This window comes from Eublepharis macularius, chromosome 17, assembly GCF_028583425.1.
Source record: "Eublepharis macularius isolate TG4126 chromosome 17, MPM_Emac_v1.0, whole genome shotgun sequence".
NCBI classification, from domain to species: domain Eukaryota; kingdom Metazoa; phylum Chordata; class Lepidosauria; order Squamata; family Eublepharidae; genus Eublepharis; species Eublepharis macularius.
In genome coordinates this window covers 2,161,653-2,177,707 of record NC_072806.1, presented here as the reverse complement: position 1 = coordinate 2,177,707, position 16,055 = coordinate 2,161,653, and the positions used below count along the sequence as shown (strand labels likewise).

Here is a 16,055-nt window from a genome sequence, read left to right as displayed (position 1 = left end):
GTGTGGTCACAGAGGCCGTTGTCCTCTCCTTGACTCCTCCGTGGGTCTCAATGGTCTCTCCTGCAGCCAGGGGGCTTCACTGTCGAGGTGACCAACAACAACGGCTCCATGGTGATGACCGGCATGAGGGTCCAGATCGGGACACAGGCCATCGAGCGAGCCCCCTCCTACCTGGAGATCTTCGGCCGCACCATGCAGCTCAACCTGAGCCGTCCGCGCTGGTTCGATTTCCCGTTCACCCGCGAGGAAGCTTTGCAGGCTGACAAGAAACTCGCCATCTTTGGTAAGGCTCTGCCTGCAGAGAACGCCCCTGCCCCTCTGCTGCCCTTCCTCACGCGGCCCTTCCTCACGCGCCTGCTCCCTTCTGCCTTGCAGTCGGGGCATCCGTGGATCCTGCTGGTGTCACCATGCTGGATGCCATCAAGATCTATGGCAAGACAAAGGAGCAGTTTGGCTGGCCAGATGAGCCCCCGGAGGACTTCCCAGCTGCGTCGGTGAGCAACGTCTGCCCCCCCAGCGTGAGTCAGGGGAACGGTGCGGGAGACGCAGAGTCGGCCACCCCAGCAGCTGCGAGCGGCACCGTTCTGGAGAGGTGAGTTTTCTTCCCTCCCTTCTTTCTCTTTTCTGTGTTAATGTCGGTTCCGTAGAATCACTTGCATGGTGCACTTTCTAGAAGCCTTCAAAATGTGATTGGCTTTTCGTTCCATCATGTGTTGCGGGGGCAGAGTATGATGGCCGGACCTCAGGGTCTCCATTGCCTCCTTCCCTGCCTCTGGGTTCCTCAGTGCTCTTGTGCTCCTCCCTAGTGACCAAGGTAATGAAGAACTCTTCACGTAGCTGTGTTGTCCTCTGTTGCCCCCCAAATGTCTCTCCATCTCTGCCGCCATTTTCTTCTTTACCTCTCTTCTCCCCAGAAGGTCCGATTATAGAGCGAGCAGGGAGTGAATACAAGGTGCCCTGCAAGAGAAGGGCAGCGTTGAGTGCGCAATGGGCGTCTTCCTTTTTCCTTAGTCCAGCTTTAAGGGAACACAAGGACGGTGGGGAAGGAAGAGGGGCCAGTGAATGGGACTGTGGGGGGAGCAGACCTGATTTGGCAGAGGGTGACGTTTGTATTGGGGGAGTGATAATGATGGCGGGAGAATGGAAAGGCCATATGGGGGGATTCATGGGGCTTGTGCAGAGAAAGGGGAATGTTGAGACAGAAGGGGCTGGACTTTAGTCTTGCATCACCTGCCTTTTCCTTTTTTAAAAAAGTTGAAACCCTTGAGGACTAGCGTTTGCATTTTTAATTTTTTTTTTTTTAAGTGCACGCTTGGAAAGTCTCAGGAGTTCAGGCATACCTAAACAGGGTCACTTAGTCCATACCCTTGATTTCTGAACATCCGAAATGTCTCTTGCTGGATCAGACCAAAGTCCACAAACAACAGCAGTCTGCAAAACCCCAGTAGACTCCCAGCGAGCCACCAGGAATTGGCTAGTGGCCCCACTGTCAAGCCATGCTCTGCCTTGGGCTTCACTAAAGGTCTTCCGGGGCCTGAGAACTGACTGTGTGTCTGGCTCCCTGCACTTGGAAAAGCAGCTTCATGGGATCTTGTGGCAGCTGGACAGCTAACGGTTCGTTGTGGCAGGAGTTCTCGTAGGCAAGAAGCCCACTTTTCCTGGCAGTGGGGCCCCCAAAAGAATCCAGGGCTGTTACCCTGGGGGGCTGTTTGGCACAATCAGGCAGGGCCTGGCATGTGGCTGAGTGAGCAGTTTTGGAGCAAGTTGTGCGCACGGGGGGGAAGTGACGAGGTAGTGGACGCATGGTTGGGGACTGCTGGGATGTCCGTACTATAACCAAGGCTGAAGGCATTCTGAAATTCTGCAGTGAGAAAAGCTCAGTTCTGCAACCTGTTAAAAGAAAAGGGATGCTGTTTAAAGAAGCCTGCACACACACAACCCTGGTTTACGTTAAAGCCTTGCCACAGGAGACCTTGTCCAGCCAGCTATCTGTAGCCCCTAAAGACTTTGGAACCCCCTATGTGTTCCGTCTGCGCCGCATCACCTACAGCTCGGCAGCCACTTAACCCTAGCAGCGAGCTCCGTGCTCTTGGCCAGAGTTTGGAGCCAGAAGCTGTCCTCTTGGGACACAGCCTGAAGGCCTGCTGCATCTCTTTGCAGCGGTTCGTGTGGCAGTTCCCATCAGTCTTCTCGCCTTTCTCTCGGCTCCACAGCCTTGGGGCTCCCTGGCGTCTTGCAACCCCGAATGCTTGTCTGCTCACCCCTTGCCAGGAAGAAAGAAGTACTTGGAATTGTTCTCAGTTTAGCCCTTTCCGCTCTGTTTCCTGACTTTTGTTATAATTTGCTTTTGTCCCCTCCTTTTTTAAAATTTGCTGTAGGATGTTTCTTGGATATTTTTCTGTGAGCTTCATATCTTTTTTTACATTTTTTTCCTTTCCTTTTGCTCCCCCAAAGTTCTGAAACTGAGTCCCTAACCAACCTGGACCGGTTAGTATACTGTCTCCCCCCTCCCTTTCTCTGCACGAATGATTGTGTGTCAGAGAGATAACACGTTGCTTTTACTTCTGTTGGCTGTTGAGTGTGTCTACACATTTTTTAAAAAGAAAACCTTCTAGGTGATGTGACGCTTTACTGTGGGTCCCTTGCATGGCAGGTCAGTGGGCAGAAATCCACGAGTCCTAGCTGCTTGTCTGTTTTGCTTGGCTTTTACCTCTGTTCCTCTCTGCTCCTCTGACTGTCGGTTGGGCTGGGGATCTGCACATTTGTCCCCACTGCTGAGATGAGCCAGCACAGGGCAGCAATGGGCCTGTGAGCTGGGGGGCCCCTGGGGTAAATCTTGCTTCTGCCATGGGTCTGGGTGCAAGGCAAGAGTCTCTCAGCCTCAGCGGCCTTTTCCTCTCCTTGTTCTCATCCTCCTCTGTCCCATCTGGCATTGTCTCCTCCCAAGACCTTTCCCAAAAGCTGCTACCCAAGACCCCTTTTCCCTGGCAACTGAACCTGCGGCCTGCTGCATGCAAAGCATTTGCTGTGCCACTGAGCAAGGCCTGCTCCTCCGAAATCCTCACAGGCCATTGGCCTGTCTGCACCCGGTAATCATCCGTCCCAACAAAGAGCAGCTCTCCCAGGCTTCAGGCAGAACGAGGCCTTTCCTGGCCCTGGGACCTGAGATCCAGCAGCGGTGCATGCTGAGGGGGTGCTCTGCTGTTGAGAGGAGGCTCCTCCTTCCCTCCCTCCCCATCTGCAGAAGGGAGCTGATCGTGATGCTGAGCGTGCTCTGTTTTCACTAGAAGCTACTCAAGCAGAATCACAAATGTGTAAAAAAAGGGTATCCCAGTCCCTCCAGAAACATGAAGAATTAGAATCGTTGTTTAACTTAGGGCTTTCATAAGTGTGTGTGTGTGTGTGTGTGTGTGTAAGTGTGAGCTACAGTATGAAACAAACAGAACCAGTAAGAATCATGGGGAGGGGGGTTTCCCCAAAATCCTAACCTACTTTGAAATGTTGTTGGCTAACTTCTACACAACACACAAATATCAGTGTCTGTGCTCATCTGATTAATTTGAGAAAGCGAGGTGCCTGATGGGGGGTTAAGAGAGTGGAGCCTCGGGGTGGGAGCCGACAATACCAAAAACTCTTGAGGAAAACAGAAACAGCCTTGATTCCCCCTGTGCCCTGAGCTTCCAGTCTTTCCCTCGGAGTCCTTGAGAACATTAAGCCTTGATACCAGAGCCCTGTCTAAGGAGCCTCCAGCAGGCACATCTGGCATATTTAGACACAGGTCAGTTTGGAAAGAACCTCCCAACAGTGCCATAAGTCAGACTGAAGCATCTGAAGCCACCGGGAGATGCTGTGAAAACCCTGTTCCTGAGCTTGTGCCACAAGCGGGGCTGGGATTGGTCTCGGGTGGAGAGCTGGCGAGTCGTGGGAGGGGAACAGGCTGGAGCTCCGTCTTTTGACATCCCGGGGACATCCAAAGCTGCCTTGGCCCCAAATCTGGGCTCTAGTGCCCTTTTGGAGGCGGAGGCTGTCCACAGTCTCAGGCAGAGAAGGATCTTGCCCCACACTAGCAGCCTGTCATGAGGGCAGGGACCATCTGCAGGCAAGGCAAGGGGCTCCGCCATGTGCCCCCCACCCCAGTTTCCCTGTGTGTGTGAATATGGGGGACACTTCTGTCACACACAGATGCGGTTCTGCTGCTTTGCCTGTTCGTGTGAATGAGATCCAGATGCTCCCAGCGGGAAGAGTTTGCTGCCTACGGGTCTTGGGTGTCTTCTTAATTATATTGTTCTTCACGGTGCAGTGTTCTTGCCAGGACACATCCTCGTAAATTGTCTGACTGTTAGGGGGGGTGGTTATGTTGCCAGGCATCCCGTGGCTTCAGGTAGTAGTTTGCCTGCCTGACCTTTGCATCTACCTTCCCTCTTGGTCCTCACATCTCTTCCTGCTTCTCTCCATGCATCAGTGTGTGTGTGTGTGTGTGTGTGTGTGTGTGTGTTGCTTGTCTTGCACTGCTCCGTGCAGATAAAGCAAGAAAGCAGTTGGGCAACTTGGTTTGCCAGCTCGCTGGGGAGAGGGCGGAAGACACTGCCAGAACTGACCCCTGATAGACCCAGCTTCCCTTGCGGATAAGCTGTGGGCTGCCTTAAATTCTGGGGCAGCATTTTTAGGGTGTGCGTAATGCCAGCCCGCAGGGACTCGGAAGAAGCTGTGAATAGAGAGGCTGTTCTGAAGGGCTAATTAGTCTGCTGCTTGCTGACAATCCCGTCTTTCATTTCCCAAACACAGAGCAAGCTGCCAGACTGTATGGCTGCAAAGATATGCTTGATAAAAGCGCCCGGGCACAACGCCTGCTGAAACCTCAGGAGCTAGAGTGGGGAGGGGGGAGTTTCACTACGGTCCCCACCTGGCTGCTCCTTGCACGGAAACAGGTGCTCGTCAGCGCTGCAGCAGCAGAACTGGACCGCTGGGTTGTCTCGCCCTCTACCCATCTGCCTTCTCGTTGTTTTCTCTCTGAGTTGTGGAATTCCCGGCTTCTGTGGCTCGCCTGTTCACCATACATAGTTCAAATAATTCTGCAAAAGTTGTTCGCTCACAGAAAGCAAGCTTATCTGGGCAGACCGGCTACTGTGTTGTTTGTGCCCTGCTGACGACACAGTTTTTCTCTTGAATACAAATGTTTTTGGATGCCTGGAAGTGATCTGGGCTCACCCCAGGTGATCAGGCCCGTAGCCCTCGGCAAAACCAGGGCAGGGTTTTTTGCAGAAGGTGTGTCCAACATGACGGTGTTTGAGAGCCATGCAGGTTTGCCAAGAGGTTGTTAGGTGGTTTTTCCTGCTGCTGGGGCTCTTTGGGAGCAAGAGAGGCCTGTTTCAGACCAGCAAATACCGCTCCCATCTCCCCCCGCTGAAGAAGCCTCTTCAGACTTTCTTTCTGTCCTGAAATGCATGCCACAACACCCCCCCCGATGTGAACACACATGGGGAGGTGGGGGGGGGGTGGAGTGGCATGATGAATTGGCCCTGTCAAGACAATCCAAGTTATCCCCGCTGCAGGCTGTGCAAGGAAATGTTTTCTATCCTCTTTGGGGAGAGAAAAGCCCTCTTGCCTTTCATCGGTGGATTTGCTAAAACGGCCCCAAGTTTGTTGTCTGTGAGCCTGAGCCAGGTTTAAGTCTCTGGTTTGCGGTGCAACGAGTGAGATATGCATGGTGCCTGTGGCAGTTTTTATCTTGCTTTGATACTTTTTTGGGGGGGGGGGGGCGGCGGGAATTGGCATCCACCGGTGCTTGAGCTGCCTCTAAGCCATACTGGAGTGAAGCCTCGAGGAGGCGCCTGCCTTTCTGAAGCCCCTTTTCTCCTTCCCCTCCAGGCTGGTAGTGAGTTCTCTAGAAGCTCTGGAAAGCTGCTTTGCGGCGGGACCCGTCAACGAGAAGGCAAGTCCCTTTGCGGGAGGAAGGGAAGGAAGGGGCTGCAGACGGTTTTTGCAGCGCTTGGGGGACCTGATCTTGCAAAAACCATGTTCTTATTTCTCTGTTTATATTTTGGTGCTTGGAGCAGAGATTGATTTGGAGGCTTGACTCACGGAAAGCATTTTGAGGTGGCTGCATTCGGACTTGGACATTTTGCCTCCCTCTCGGCAGGCAGGTCCTTCCTACCGCAGAGGTGTCCTCCTTTGTGGGACGGGATGGGGCAGGAATGAGCCTGCTGGGACAGGCTAATCAGTTCCACCCTGCTGTTTAGTCTCACCTGGTAGCCAGTTGTAGACACTTCAAGGGGAGCGCAGTAAGAGTGCAGACCGAGTCATCCTCAGGCATAGGGGGGGTGACAGTTAAAAGAGTATTGTCGCTTACCCAGTTGAGTGGTTCTTTGGGCCATGGAAATACTGAGCGTGCCCAAGCGTCCTGTGCCTGCAGACTTGCGCAAGCAAGCCAAGCTGCATGTTGGATACTACTTGAGAGAGCTCGCTTTCTCACTGCAAGTGGTGTAACTAAAGTGTGACTTTACCTTTTCTCCTTGCTACCGTCTCTAGTTGCCAACCTGCTTCCAAAGGGCTGAGCTTTGTCAGCTACTTCCATAGAAATGTGAACAGTGTTTCCTTCTCCAGAGCTTTGTGGCATATGTGCGAGGGCTAGAGCCTCATTGTGTCTCTCTCACCTGCAGGAGAAAAGCAGGGCAGCTGCCCAGGAGTTGGCCACCATGCTTTTGTCCACCCCGGCTCCCTCCAGTGTCCAGCAGCAGACCAAAAGCCTCCTGGCGAGCCTGCACACCAACCGCTCTGCATATCACAACCACAAGGTAAAGCCGCAGTCTCTGGCTGCAGCCGTTTCCTGACTGCCGACACTTAGGAGCTCTGGAGGAAGCCTGAGCTTTTGCTGTTGAACCCACTGCACAAGGCAGAGGCGTCTGGGTTTCTCTGTTTTTGTAGGGTGTGGACCAGATTGTAGGGCCCAGTCATTGCCCGGTCCACGTGTCCCGGAAAGCATCCTGTGGTTGCACATTTTGGGGAGGGTGGAAAGCTGCCTTTCAGAGGAGACTGTCTGATGATCACCACCACCACCACAAAACTGCACTTACGTGCCACACTTCTAGACAGAGTAGTGCCCCATCCAGAGCAGTGAACCAAGTCAGCGTGCTAGTCCCAAACTACAGCTGGGGAGTTGGGCTGAGAGGAGGGGCTCCCCCAAGGCCACCTACTGAGCCCGTGGCAGGAGTGGGAGTCGAACCAGCAGAGCGCTGACTTGCACCCCGGCCATTTAACCACTGTGCTACGGCAGCTCCCATGTGGCCGTGTTGTGAGCCCTCACCCAGCAGGCTGCCGAGAAGCTCCAGAGTTTCCAGGGACACGGTTTGAAGACCCTGCTCCAGCAAGATGCTCACGTTGGGCGGAAGGGGGGGGGGCGCCTTGGGCGTGGGGCGGTCATCGAGATGGGCTCCTCAGCCTCACTCCTCCTCCTGTGTTGCAGGATCAGGCCTTGCTGAGCAAAGCCATCCAGTACCTGACCACCTCGAGTAAAGAGGGGAAGGACCTCGACCCGGAAGTGTTTCAGAGGCTGGTCATCACCGCCCGCTCCATTGCCATCATGAGGCCAAATAACTTGGTCCATTTCACTGAACTGAAGCTGCCACCGTTGGAAGCAGGTGAGCAGGTGTCTCCTTCCCCTCTCCAGTTTGATTTCCATGTTGGCCTCTCCTGTGTGCATCTGATGTACTCCGTAGGGCAGGGCTGGTGAGAACTCCAGTGCTTTACACGCAGAAGGCCTGATCCCCAGCAATTCCCCTCAAAGGATCTTGTGTAGCAGAGAAAGCCGCTAATGAACTACATGAAGCGGCCTTAGACCAAATCAGACCATTGGGCCATCCTGGTCAATATTGTCTGCTCAGCCCAACAGTGGCTCTCTGGGGTCTGAGACAGAGGCCTTTCACATCACCCTTAAACCGGAGATGCTGGGGATTGAACCTGGAGCTTTTTGCATGCGAAGCAGAGGCTCTACCCTGGTGCCACTGAGCTAGATGAGCCAGTGGTCTGGCACTGCACTTCTGTATATTCTAAAGGTTTCATGTGCCATGTAGCTCAGATCTAGAAGCCATGCTTCAGTGGCACGGCACATGCTTTGTATGCCAAAGGTCCTGGCTCAGTCCTGGCCTCTCCAAAGCATCAGGACCAAAGTAAACAGGATGGTGGGAGATGAGCAACTCTTGTGGCTTTTGCCTTAAAGCTTGCAATGCTCTAAAAGTGGAATGGACAGACAAAGGTTCACCAGGAAGACAAAACGGAGTCTCTGAAGTCCGGCTGGTGGGGACCAGCTGGGGCAGGGGCTCTTCTACGCCCAGCCAGTGAGCTTCCTGGGAGCACTTCGAGAGACAGGATGGTGGACTTGATGGACCAACAGGTCTCTCCTGAGGTTCTTGTGTGTGACCTGTTGCTTCAGTGGCTGGAGAGCTGGCAAAGGGAGTGCTTCTCTCTCTCTCTCTCTCTCTCTCTCTCTCTCTCTCTCTCTTATTTTTAAAAACTATTTTAAATCTTTCAGAAGCCAGCGAAGAAGGGCAGGAGGCCCAGAAGAATCTGGAAGGAGAAGGATGCAGTTTTATCACCCAGCTGATCAACCACTTCTGGAAATTGCACGCGTCGAAACCCAAAAACGCCTTTCTTGCTCCCGCTTGCCTGCCAGGTATTGTGCTCGGGGTGGTTCAGGACCTGGAAGGGGTAACAGGCTGGGAGCTGAGCCTTGGCTTTTACAGCTCACCTGTGAGATTATATAGCTTGTCTGTGATGGGCGATGTCTCTGCGGATGGATGGGTGGAGGATGGTAAGAGGTTTTAAACCATTTGTTGTGTTTCCTTTGCAATGACTAGTTGGCTGTCAGTATTACTGCCTTTTTCTCAGTCTCCTTCCCTTCCACCCTAGGCCTGACCCACGTTGAAGCCACTGTCAATGCTCTGGTGGACATTATCCATGGATACTGCACCTGTGAGCTGGATTGTATCAACACCGCTTCCAAAATATACATGCAGATGTTGCTCTGCCCAGTACGTCGTTTTAATGCCTTAACTGGGGCATGTCTGTACCTTGGCTGGGGTGTGGCCCAATTCCCTTGGCAAGGACCAGCAGGCCTGGACGGAGTGGAGGCGTGACAAGCCCCTTTTGGGGTTGGGTGAGGGCTGAAGGGACAGCAGCCCTGACGTCCCATCGGCCCAAGAGAGGCCAAATGCTTTAGTGGACTCAGCAACAGAGACCTTGGCCCAGAGGCCGTTCCTTCTGGTGCCTTTCTCGCTCGCTGCCCTTCCCCTGTATCGTGCACAGGAGCAAGCAGCCAAAGCATGGCAGAACTCTTTTCCTTGTTGTGCGTGCAGAGAAATAGGTGAGGGCACCAGCCCTCACACTTGCAATAGCACATGAAATGGAGGAGGGCAATTTTGGGACTAGAGGCTCTTCTGGGACCACCCGAGAAGCTGCTGGGTGCCAGACTTGGCCCTTGGGCCTGCCAGTTGCCAAGCCTTTGGTCCAGGTCCAAATGTCTTAAACATGAGTAGGAGGGACCGGGGCTGATGCCACATGTCTTTCCTTCTCTGGATGCCTTGTGCAAGTTCAAATTGATGCTGCCTTTTATTTGGCCACTCTGTGTGGAACAAGAAGTGAGTTGCGTAGAGGGAAGTAGGTGATTTTCCTTGTCGGTCATGCCCGTAGATCCAGAGGAGTTGGCCGTGTTAGTCTGTAGTAGCAAAATAGTAAAGAGTCTCGTAGCACCTTTAAGACTAACCCACTTGATTGTAGCAGAAGCTTTCGAGAACCACAGCACTCTTCATCAGATGCATCTGACAAAGAGAGTTGTGGTTCTCGAAAGCTTATGCTATAATCAAGTTGGTTAGTCTTGAAGGTGCTACTGGACTCTTTACTATTTTGCGGTCATATCCATGTGGCTTTTCTTTAGGGGGCTTGCTGAGCTCTTGGAACATTCTGGGCAACCACAGAAAATGCCTCTCAGTTGACCCCATTTGTCTGAAATGTTGGGGGCGAGGGTAGTGTCGTTGCACTGCACGAGCTTTGAAAGTTGAGTTGGGGTGCAGATGATCGCACCCTGAAGCTCAATGCCTTTCATGTTCTTTTAACAGCAAGTTTCTTTCCATAGAGGTGTGAAGATAGGCATGAAACGAGTGGGGCAGTGAGTAGATGGTTTTGGCAGCAGCACTTGCAAGTGTTGCGTTGAATAGCTGGAGGAGTCCACCAGCTTTGAATTGATCTCTAGAGCCAGTGCCGGTCAGGGTAAACAGTTCAGGGCTAGATGTGCCTGACGTGGTCTTGTGGGGAAGGACCGTGGATCAGTGGTGGCCTACATAACTTTGCATGCAGAAGGTTCCCAGGCTTGAGGCATACTTGCAGGGCTGAGAAACGCTTTCTGCCCAATCTTGGAGTACAGTTGCAGCGAAGAGTCCACAGCGCCAAGTTAGACAGAACAGCGGATTGGGCAGAGAGAGGCCCCTGCTCAGCACTGAGGCACCTGATTTGCATGCAGAAGTTCTCGGGGGTTCAGTCCCTGGCCTCTCCAGTTAAAGTATCTCAGGGGTTTGGGGAAAACGTCCTCCACATCAGAGCCCAGGGAGCTGCTGCCAGTCAGAGCAGGCCATGCGGAGCTTGATGGGTCAAGGGCCTAAGAGGCTGGCAGCTTCTTCCTCCCGTGTGATCAATGCGGCTTGCATTCTAGGATCCTGCTGTGAGCTTTTCCTGCAAGCAAGCTTTAATCCGAGTGCTGAGGCCCAGGAACAAGCGGAGGCACGTGACGCTCCCATCTTCCCCTCGAAGCAACACCCCAATGGGTAAAACTTAGCTTCTGGCTAGCTCGGTCATGCCATGAAATTACTGTGTGGTCCAGGGCCAGTAGAAACCAAGATTGACCGCCTGTATCAAAGTAGCTCAGAATTGTGGAAGAGGCCAGAAAACTCTGTCCAGGCTGGCTTTCCGATGCAGAATCTGGGGAATTTACCAGTAGGAGCGGTTTAAGCAGTGTACACTTTTCCTTTTCCTCCATCTGCCGAACGGGGCAGGTGGAACCTTCCCCCATCCCTGGGGGGCCATCAGTGCTGCTGACTTGATGCAGGCAGGCTTCAAACGTTACAGAAACACTTGGCTAGTTAACTGAGAGGGCTTCAGCTGAGCGTGAAGAAGTGAATGTTGGGCATTGCTTGAAAAACCCAGCTTGCTCAGTTTATACGGGCTCTTCAGTATAGGGGATGTGAATTGCTTAGCAACCTCTTGCTTGAAATGCTTTGCGTAGACCAAGTGACTTTGGACTTTGGAGTCCTGTCAGGGAGCTAGGTGCGTGTGTTTTGGGGATTTTTTAAGTGTCATTTTGCAATGCGAGCCCGATGGGCTGATAATTAAACACAGATCCCTATGCAGTGCATTATGCCATCGAAGTTTAGGGTACAGCAGGGCTGAAGACTTTGGGTGAGACTCTGCAGTGTACCTGTAGGTCTCGGTCTCAGGTCTTGTGTTGTGCAGCATATTGCGGTGTGAATGGCAACTATGCCTGTGTGTAAGCAACACTTTTGTGGCCCAGGAGATAAGGACGATTACGATGACGACGATGCTGAGGACAAGATGCAGAGCTCCGGGATGGCGAATGGTGAGCACGTCCGGCAGGAGAGCCAAGAGCAAAGCGAGGTGGACCACGGGGACTTTGAGATGGTGGTGAGTCCTTCAGGGAAACAGACGGCCATGCCCAGTTGAGGGCAGCGGGGAGGTCTCCAAGGGAGGGCAGGGAGCAGCAGGCCACCCTCCCCTGGGCCTGAATCAGGGTCAGTGGAGGACCTGAGCTTCCAGCTGCCGGGGAGGGGGGGATGCTCTCCTCTCGTTCATTGCAGTTTCATCTTTTTTTAAAAAAGTATTAACAATATTTAGGGATAATAGCAATAAAGAACATGAATAGAACAGTTAATTAATGAGAAGGGAACAAATAATAGTAATAACTACTACTGTTGTTGTTCACCACCACCACCACCAGCAGTCTTGTGTCAAACAGGCATACTTGGGCAGGTGGGCATCTGTATAACCCCATCATGTAGAATTTGGGTGGTTGGTGAAATATTTAAAATACTCTGGGTTTGACTGCTTAATAGACTGGGATGGAGCTGTATTACAGAGGCCTTTTGTAGATTTGCTGCTTAGATATTCCAGCCTCCTATTTGTGAAATTAGTTGCGCAAGATGGGCCGCTTTGCCAACTCTTACGTCAAAAGTAGCCAGGCAGTGAATGAACGCTGAGGTCACTGAGGCAGGGGAAGGCCTGTTTGTTTGGCCAGCCCCCACAGCGCTGCCTTCTCGCCGGGGGGGGGGGGGCAGTCACTCCCACTCGGATAGGCAGCAGGCACTTCGCTGTCTGCCTTCAGGCAGCCGGTTGAGACGTCGTCATTTTATCAAGCCTCGAGCAGTTGGGGTTTTTTGGAAGTCTGCATTTTCTGGCTGTCCTTGCCAATTTTAGTGCCTTTGCTGCGCTGTTTGATTACAAGGGCATTGTGACAGGAGGGGTTTTTTTTTAAAAGAAAGAAGTACGTGTTTTTCATGTCTGATAATTATTCTGGGCCCATCTCATGGAAGAGTGGGGTATCCATTTTGAAACAAGGAAGCTGGTCACGGGCCACCTTATCACCACATTTCAGTGCTTGTGCTGGGTTGCATGGGGGATGCTCTCGCAAGAGCTGCCTAGCCGCCTTTGTTCTCCCTAGTCGGAGTCGATGGTGCTGGAGACGGCGGAGAACGTGAACAATGGGAACCCCTCTCCGCTGGAAGCGCTCCTGGCTGGAGCCGAGGGGTTCCCCCCCATGCTGGATATTCCCCCTGATGCAGATGATGAAACCATGGTGGAGCTGGCTATTGCGCTCAGCCTGCAGCAGGATCAGCAAGGTAAGAAGAAGATCCTCTGGTACCATGGAGTGCAGTCCCTAAGAGGCCGTGCCACCATTTAGGAAGCCCGCGGGTTGAACCTTGCCTCTGTGCTGAGCTTACTGAGCGGCCTTCAGCGAGCTGCTGCTTATCACAGGCCCATCCCCACGTCTCTGTACTGCTGGCCTGCCTTTCAGGCTTGTGATCATCCTTGCCAACCTGCTGATGTAGGAAGAGCGTTTGGCCACCTGGGGAGTGGGGAACGGCCCGGTGACACGGCTCTCCCCCTTTTCTGCAGGGAGCAGCAGCAGCGCTCTTGGCCTGCAGAGCCTGGGACTGTCTGGCCAGGCACCCAGCTCATCCTCTCTTGATGCAGGGACGCTTTCGGATACCACAGCATCAGGTAACTGTTCACAGCAAAAAAGAAAGAAAACCCTTCTTGGGCTGTAAATTCAGCCTTCAAAGTAGGCACCTTCTGAGGAGGAGATAACGCCGCATTTTAAAGTCCACCGTCGGTTCACCTGCCCTCCCTGGCGACAGTTCTCTCAAGTGGAAGGCTTTCTTAGCCCCGCTGTCAGAGATCTTGCTCAGCAGAGGCGCTGGAGGTCAAACCTGGGCCTCTGCGAAGGCGCTCTGCCCTCTGAGGTGCAGCCTGTCTCCTTATGCTTATATTGTATGCTTATGCGATTCGCGAGGGGGTTGATGGAGTTCAGCCAATGAGCCTCTTCCCCACAGCTAACCTTGCTTTGCTTTGAGATGCAACTGAATTGGGGGTGCAAGGAGCGGTCTGGGGAGTGGAGAGATGGGGGTGACGGGAAGGCCTCAGCATGCACCTGATTCCTTTTTTACCCAGAGAGAACCGTCTGGGAGAGGGGCTGGCTTAAGAGGAAAGATCAGATAAGAAGCAGGGGGGTGTGGCGTGCGGCATGACTGCATCTAGATTTCCACTTGGCTCTGCATTCACTAGGAGATCATCCACAGATCACAACCTCTCTGCCTCAGTTTGCTTCATGGTAATTGAAATAGAGAGGGAGGGGAAGAGAGGTACTTGCTGTCTTCTGTATTTTTCTCCCTTTCTCACAATACAAAAACTCGTGGGCACTCAATGAAATTGCTGAACAGTCGTGTTAGAATGGATAAAAGGAAGTACTTCTTCCCCCAAAGGGTGATTAACACATGGAATTCACTGCCTCAGGAGGGGGTGGCAGCTTCAAGCATAGACAGGTTCAAGAGGGGATTGGATAAACACATGGAGCAGAGGTCCATCAGTGGCTATTAGCCGCAAGGTCTAGATGGAACTCTCTGTCTAGGGCGGTGATGCTCTGTATTCTTGGTGTGTGTTTTGGGGGGGGGGGCAGTCAGTGGGAGGCCTTCGAGTGTCCCTTCCCCACTGGCAGACCTCCTGACAACACCTGTTTTTTTTTGGCCACTGTGTGACACAGAATGTTGGACCGGATGGGCCATTGGCCTGATCCAACATGGCTTCTCTTACGTTCTTATCATTCTCTTCCCTCGCCAGTCCCCTGCCCCAGTTCTGCTGAGAGATCTCTTTGGTTGGGTTAAATTTCAGGAAAGAAAGCATGGGACTTCTCAGATTTTCAGAGCCGGGAAAGATGGTTCTTTTCTAAGCTGCCTTCCTGCCTTGTTCCCAATGTCAATTTTGCTCTGTTCCAAGAAAAGCTCAATTCCACGACTTGCGTAACTTCAGAGAAAGCAAATAATTTTACTTCAACTTCCATTACTGTGTTGCATAATTTATCCTGGTCCTAGAGGAAGGTGCAAGTTGCTCTGTGAAATGCTGAAGTCCCACCGTCTAGCATAGCATTGCTCAGTCCCCTCCCCTCTCCTCCACTTCCTGAGATTTCAGTGTTGCTGACATGCTGACATCACTTTTAAGTGTATCTTTTTAGCTGCATTTTAAAAGAATTTTATTCAGAACGTATTGCAGGCACTTGGTGTGGTTCAGTGGTTAGAGGGTGGGCGATGACCAGGGAGCCCCAAACTCCTGTCTTCCACTGTGCTGTGGATGGCGCCTCCTTAGGTAATCTCAAAAGTCCTGAGCTTCCTTGCAGTACAGTAGGGAAGATAAAATATGGGGGGGGGGGGGGAGAAGACCATTGACACTGCCCTCAGTTCCTTGGAAGAAAGATGGGATAAAAAAACCATAAAGATGCCAGAAAAACAAACAGCTCTTCATTCATGTCAATGTGTTGGCTGTGAATAAGCCCTCATAATTTTTTTACTATTTTCAACAGCTTTCTATGAATTATTTGCCATGTTCTGCCCCTTGCAGAAATTTGGATTTTCTGGCATAGTGGGTGGTTGTTACAGCTGTCCTTTAACGCATGCCACCGAAAACTGGGTTTGAAAGAGTTAAGCGAGAGGAGCCAGAGGAAGGAGTACGTCAGCGCCCTTCTGTTGCGTTTCCATGTCGCCCAAGTTATTCAAAGGCCGTGTTTTTACTTGTAACAGCTCTCCTTACTCTCGCAGCTCCAGCTTCGGACGACGAAGGCAGCACAGCGGCAACAGACGGCTCCACCCTCCGGACTTCCCCGGCCGACCATGGCGGCAGTGTGGGCTCCGAGAGCGGCGGCAGCGCGGTGGACTCGGTGGCAGGCGAGCACAGCGGTAATGCCCAGACTTTGGCTGCCCTTCTCCCCCTGCTCTGCAGAAGGAAGGGCCCTTTGGCTCAGCAGGCCCTGGTGCCAGAAGGCTCTGTCGATGCCAGTTCACTTGGATGGCTTTTGTGAAAGAGGATCTCAGCAGGGCTGCTCTGTGGTTTTTGTGATGCTGACCATCAAGGGAAAGGGGGTCTGGGGTTCAGGGATGCTGAGATGGGGCGGGGGGGGGGGGTAAGGGTGCAAAATTCCAGGAGCCTAGGAAGCCAGGCAAGGTGCTGTTGGGGGATAGCAGCAGCAAACTTACTCAGGAGGTGCTTGAAAAAATGGGGAGGGGGAGTGCGGCAGCACTTACACATCTTTGTTTAGTTGCTCAGCAGACCTGCTGGGACCACCAACATGCTTTTAAAGCCCCCTCTCTGAGCTGGGGCAGGCACCTGAGTCTTAACGCTGCTTGGTTATAGATCCAGAGGAGTTAAGTCATCTTAGTCTCTAGTTGCAAAATAGCAAAGAGTCCAGTAGCACCTTTAAGACGAACCAACTTAATTGTAGCATAAGCTTT

General features: G+C 52.6%; 1 protein-coding gene across 3 annotated transcripts in view; it reads left to right on the top strand.

Annotated features, from left to right (window-relative positions):
- Positions 1-16,055, top strand: part of UBR4 (ubiquitin protein ligase E3 component n-recognin 4) — a 112,460-nt gene that overhangs the window by 49,151 nt on the left and 47,254 nt on the right. For 2 of the 3 annotated variants that reach the window (XM_055001526.1, XM_055001524.1), the window contains exons 48-59: positions 67-283; positions 376-592; positions 5,869-5,932; positions 6,660-6,794; positions 7,463-7,637; positions 8,528-8,668; positions 8,905-9,026; positions 10,700-10,811; positions 11,555-11,685; positions 12,719-12,896; positions 13,174-13,278; positions 15,366-15,503. In XM_055001526.1, the coding sequence (XP_054857501.1) occupies positions 67-283; positions 376-592; positions 5,869-5,932; positions 6,660-6,794; positions 7,463-7,637; positions 8,528-8,668; positions 8,905-9,026; positions 10,700-10,811; positions 11,555-11,685; positions 12,719-12,896; positions 13,174-13,278; positions 15,366-15,503 (1,735 nt within the window). Of the gene's footprint in view, positions 1-66; positions 284-375; positions 593-2,454; positions 2,488-5,868; positions 5,933-6,659; positions 6,795-7,462; positions 7,638-8,527; positions 8,669-8,904; positions 9,027-10,699; positions 10,812-11,554; positions 11,686-12,718; positions 12,897-13,173; positions 13,279-15,365; positions 15,504-16,055 lie in introns of all 3 variants that reach the window. The other variant, XM_055001525.1, reaches the window with a different exon arrangement.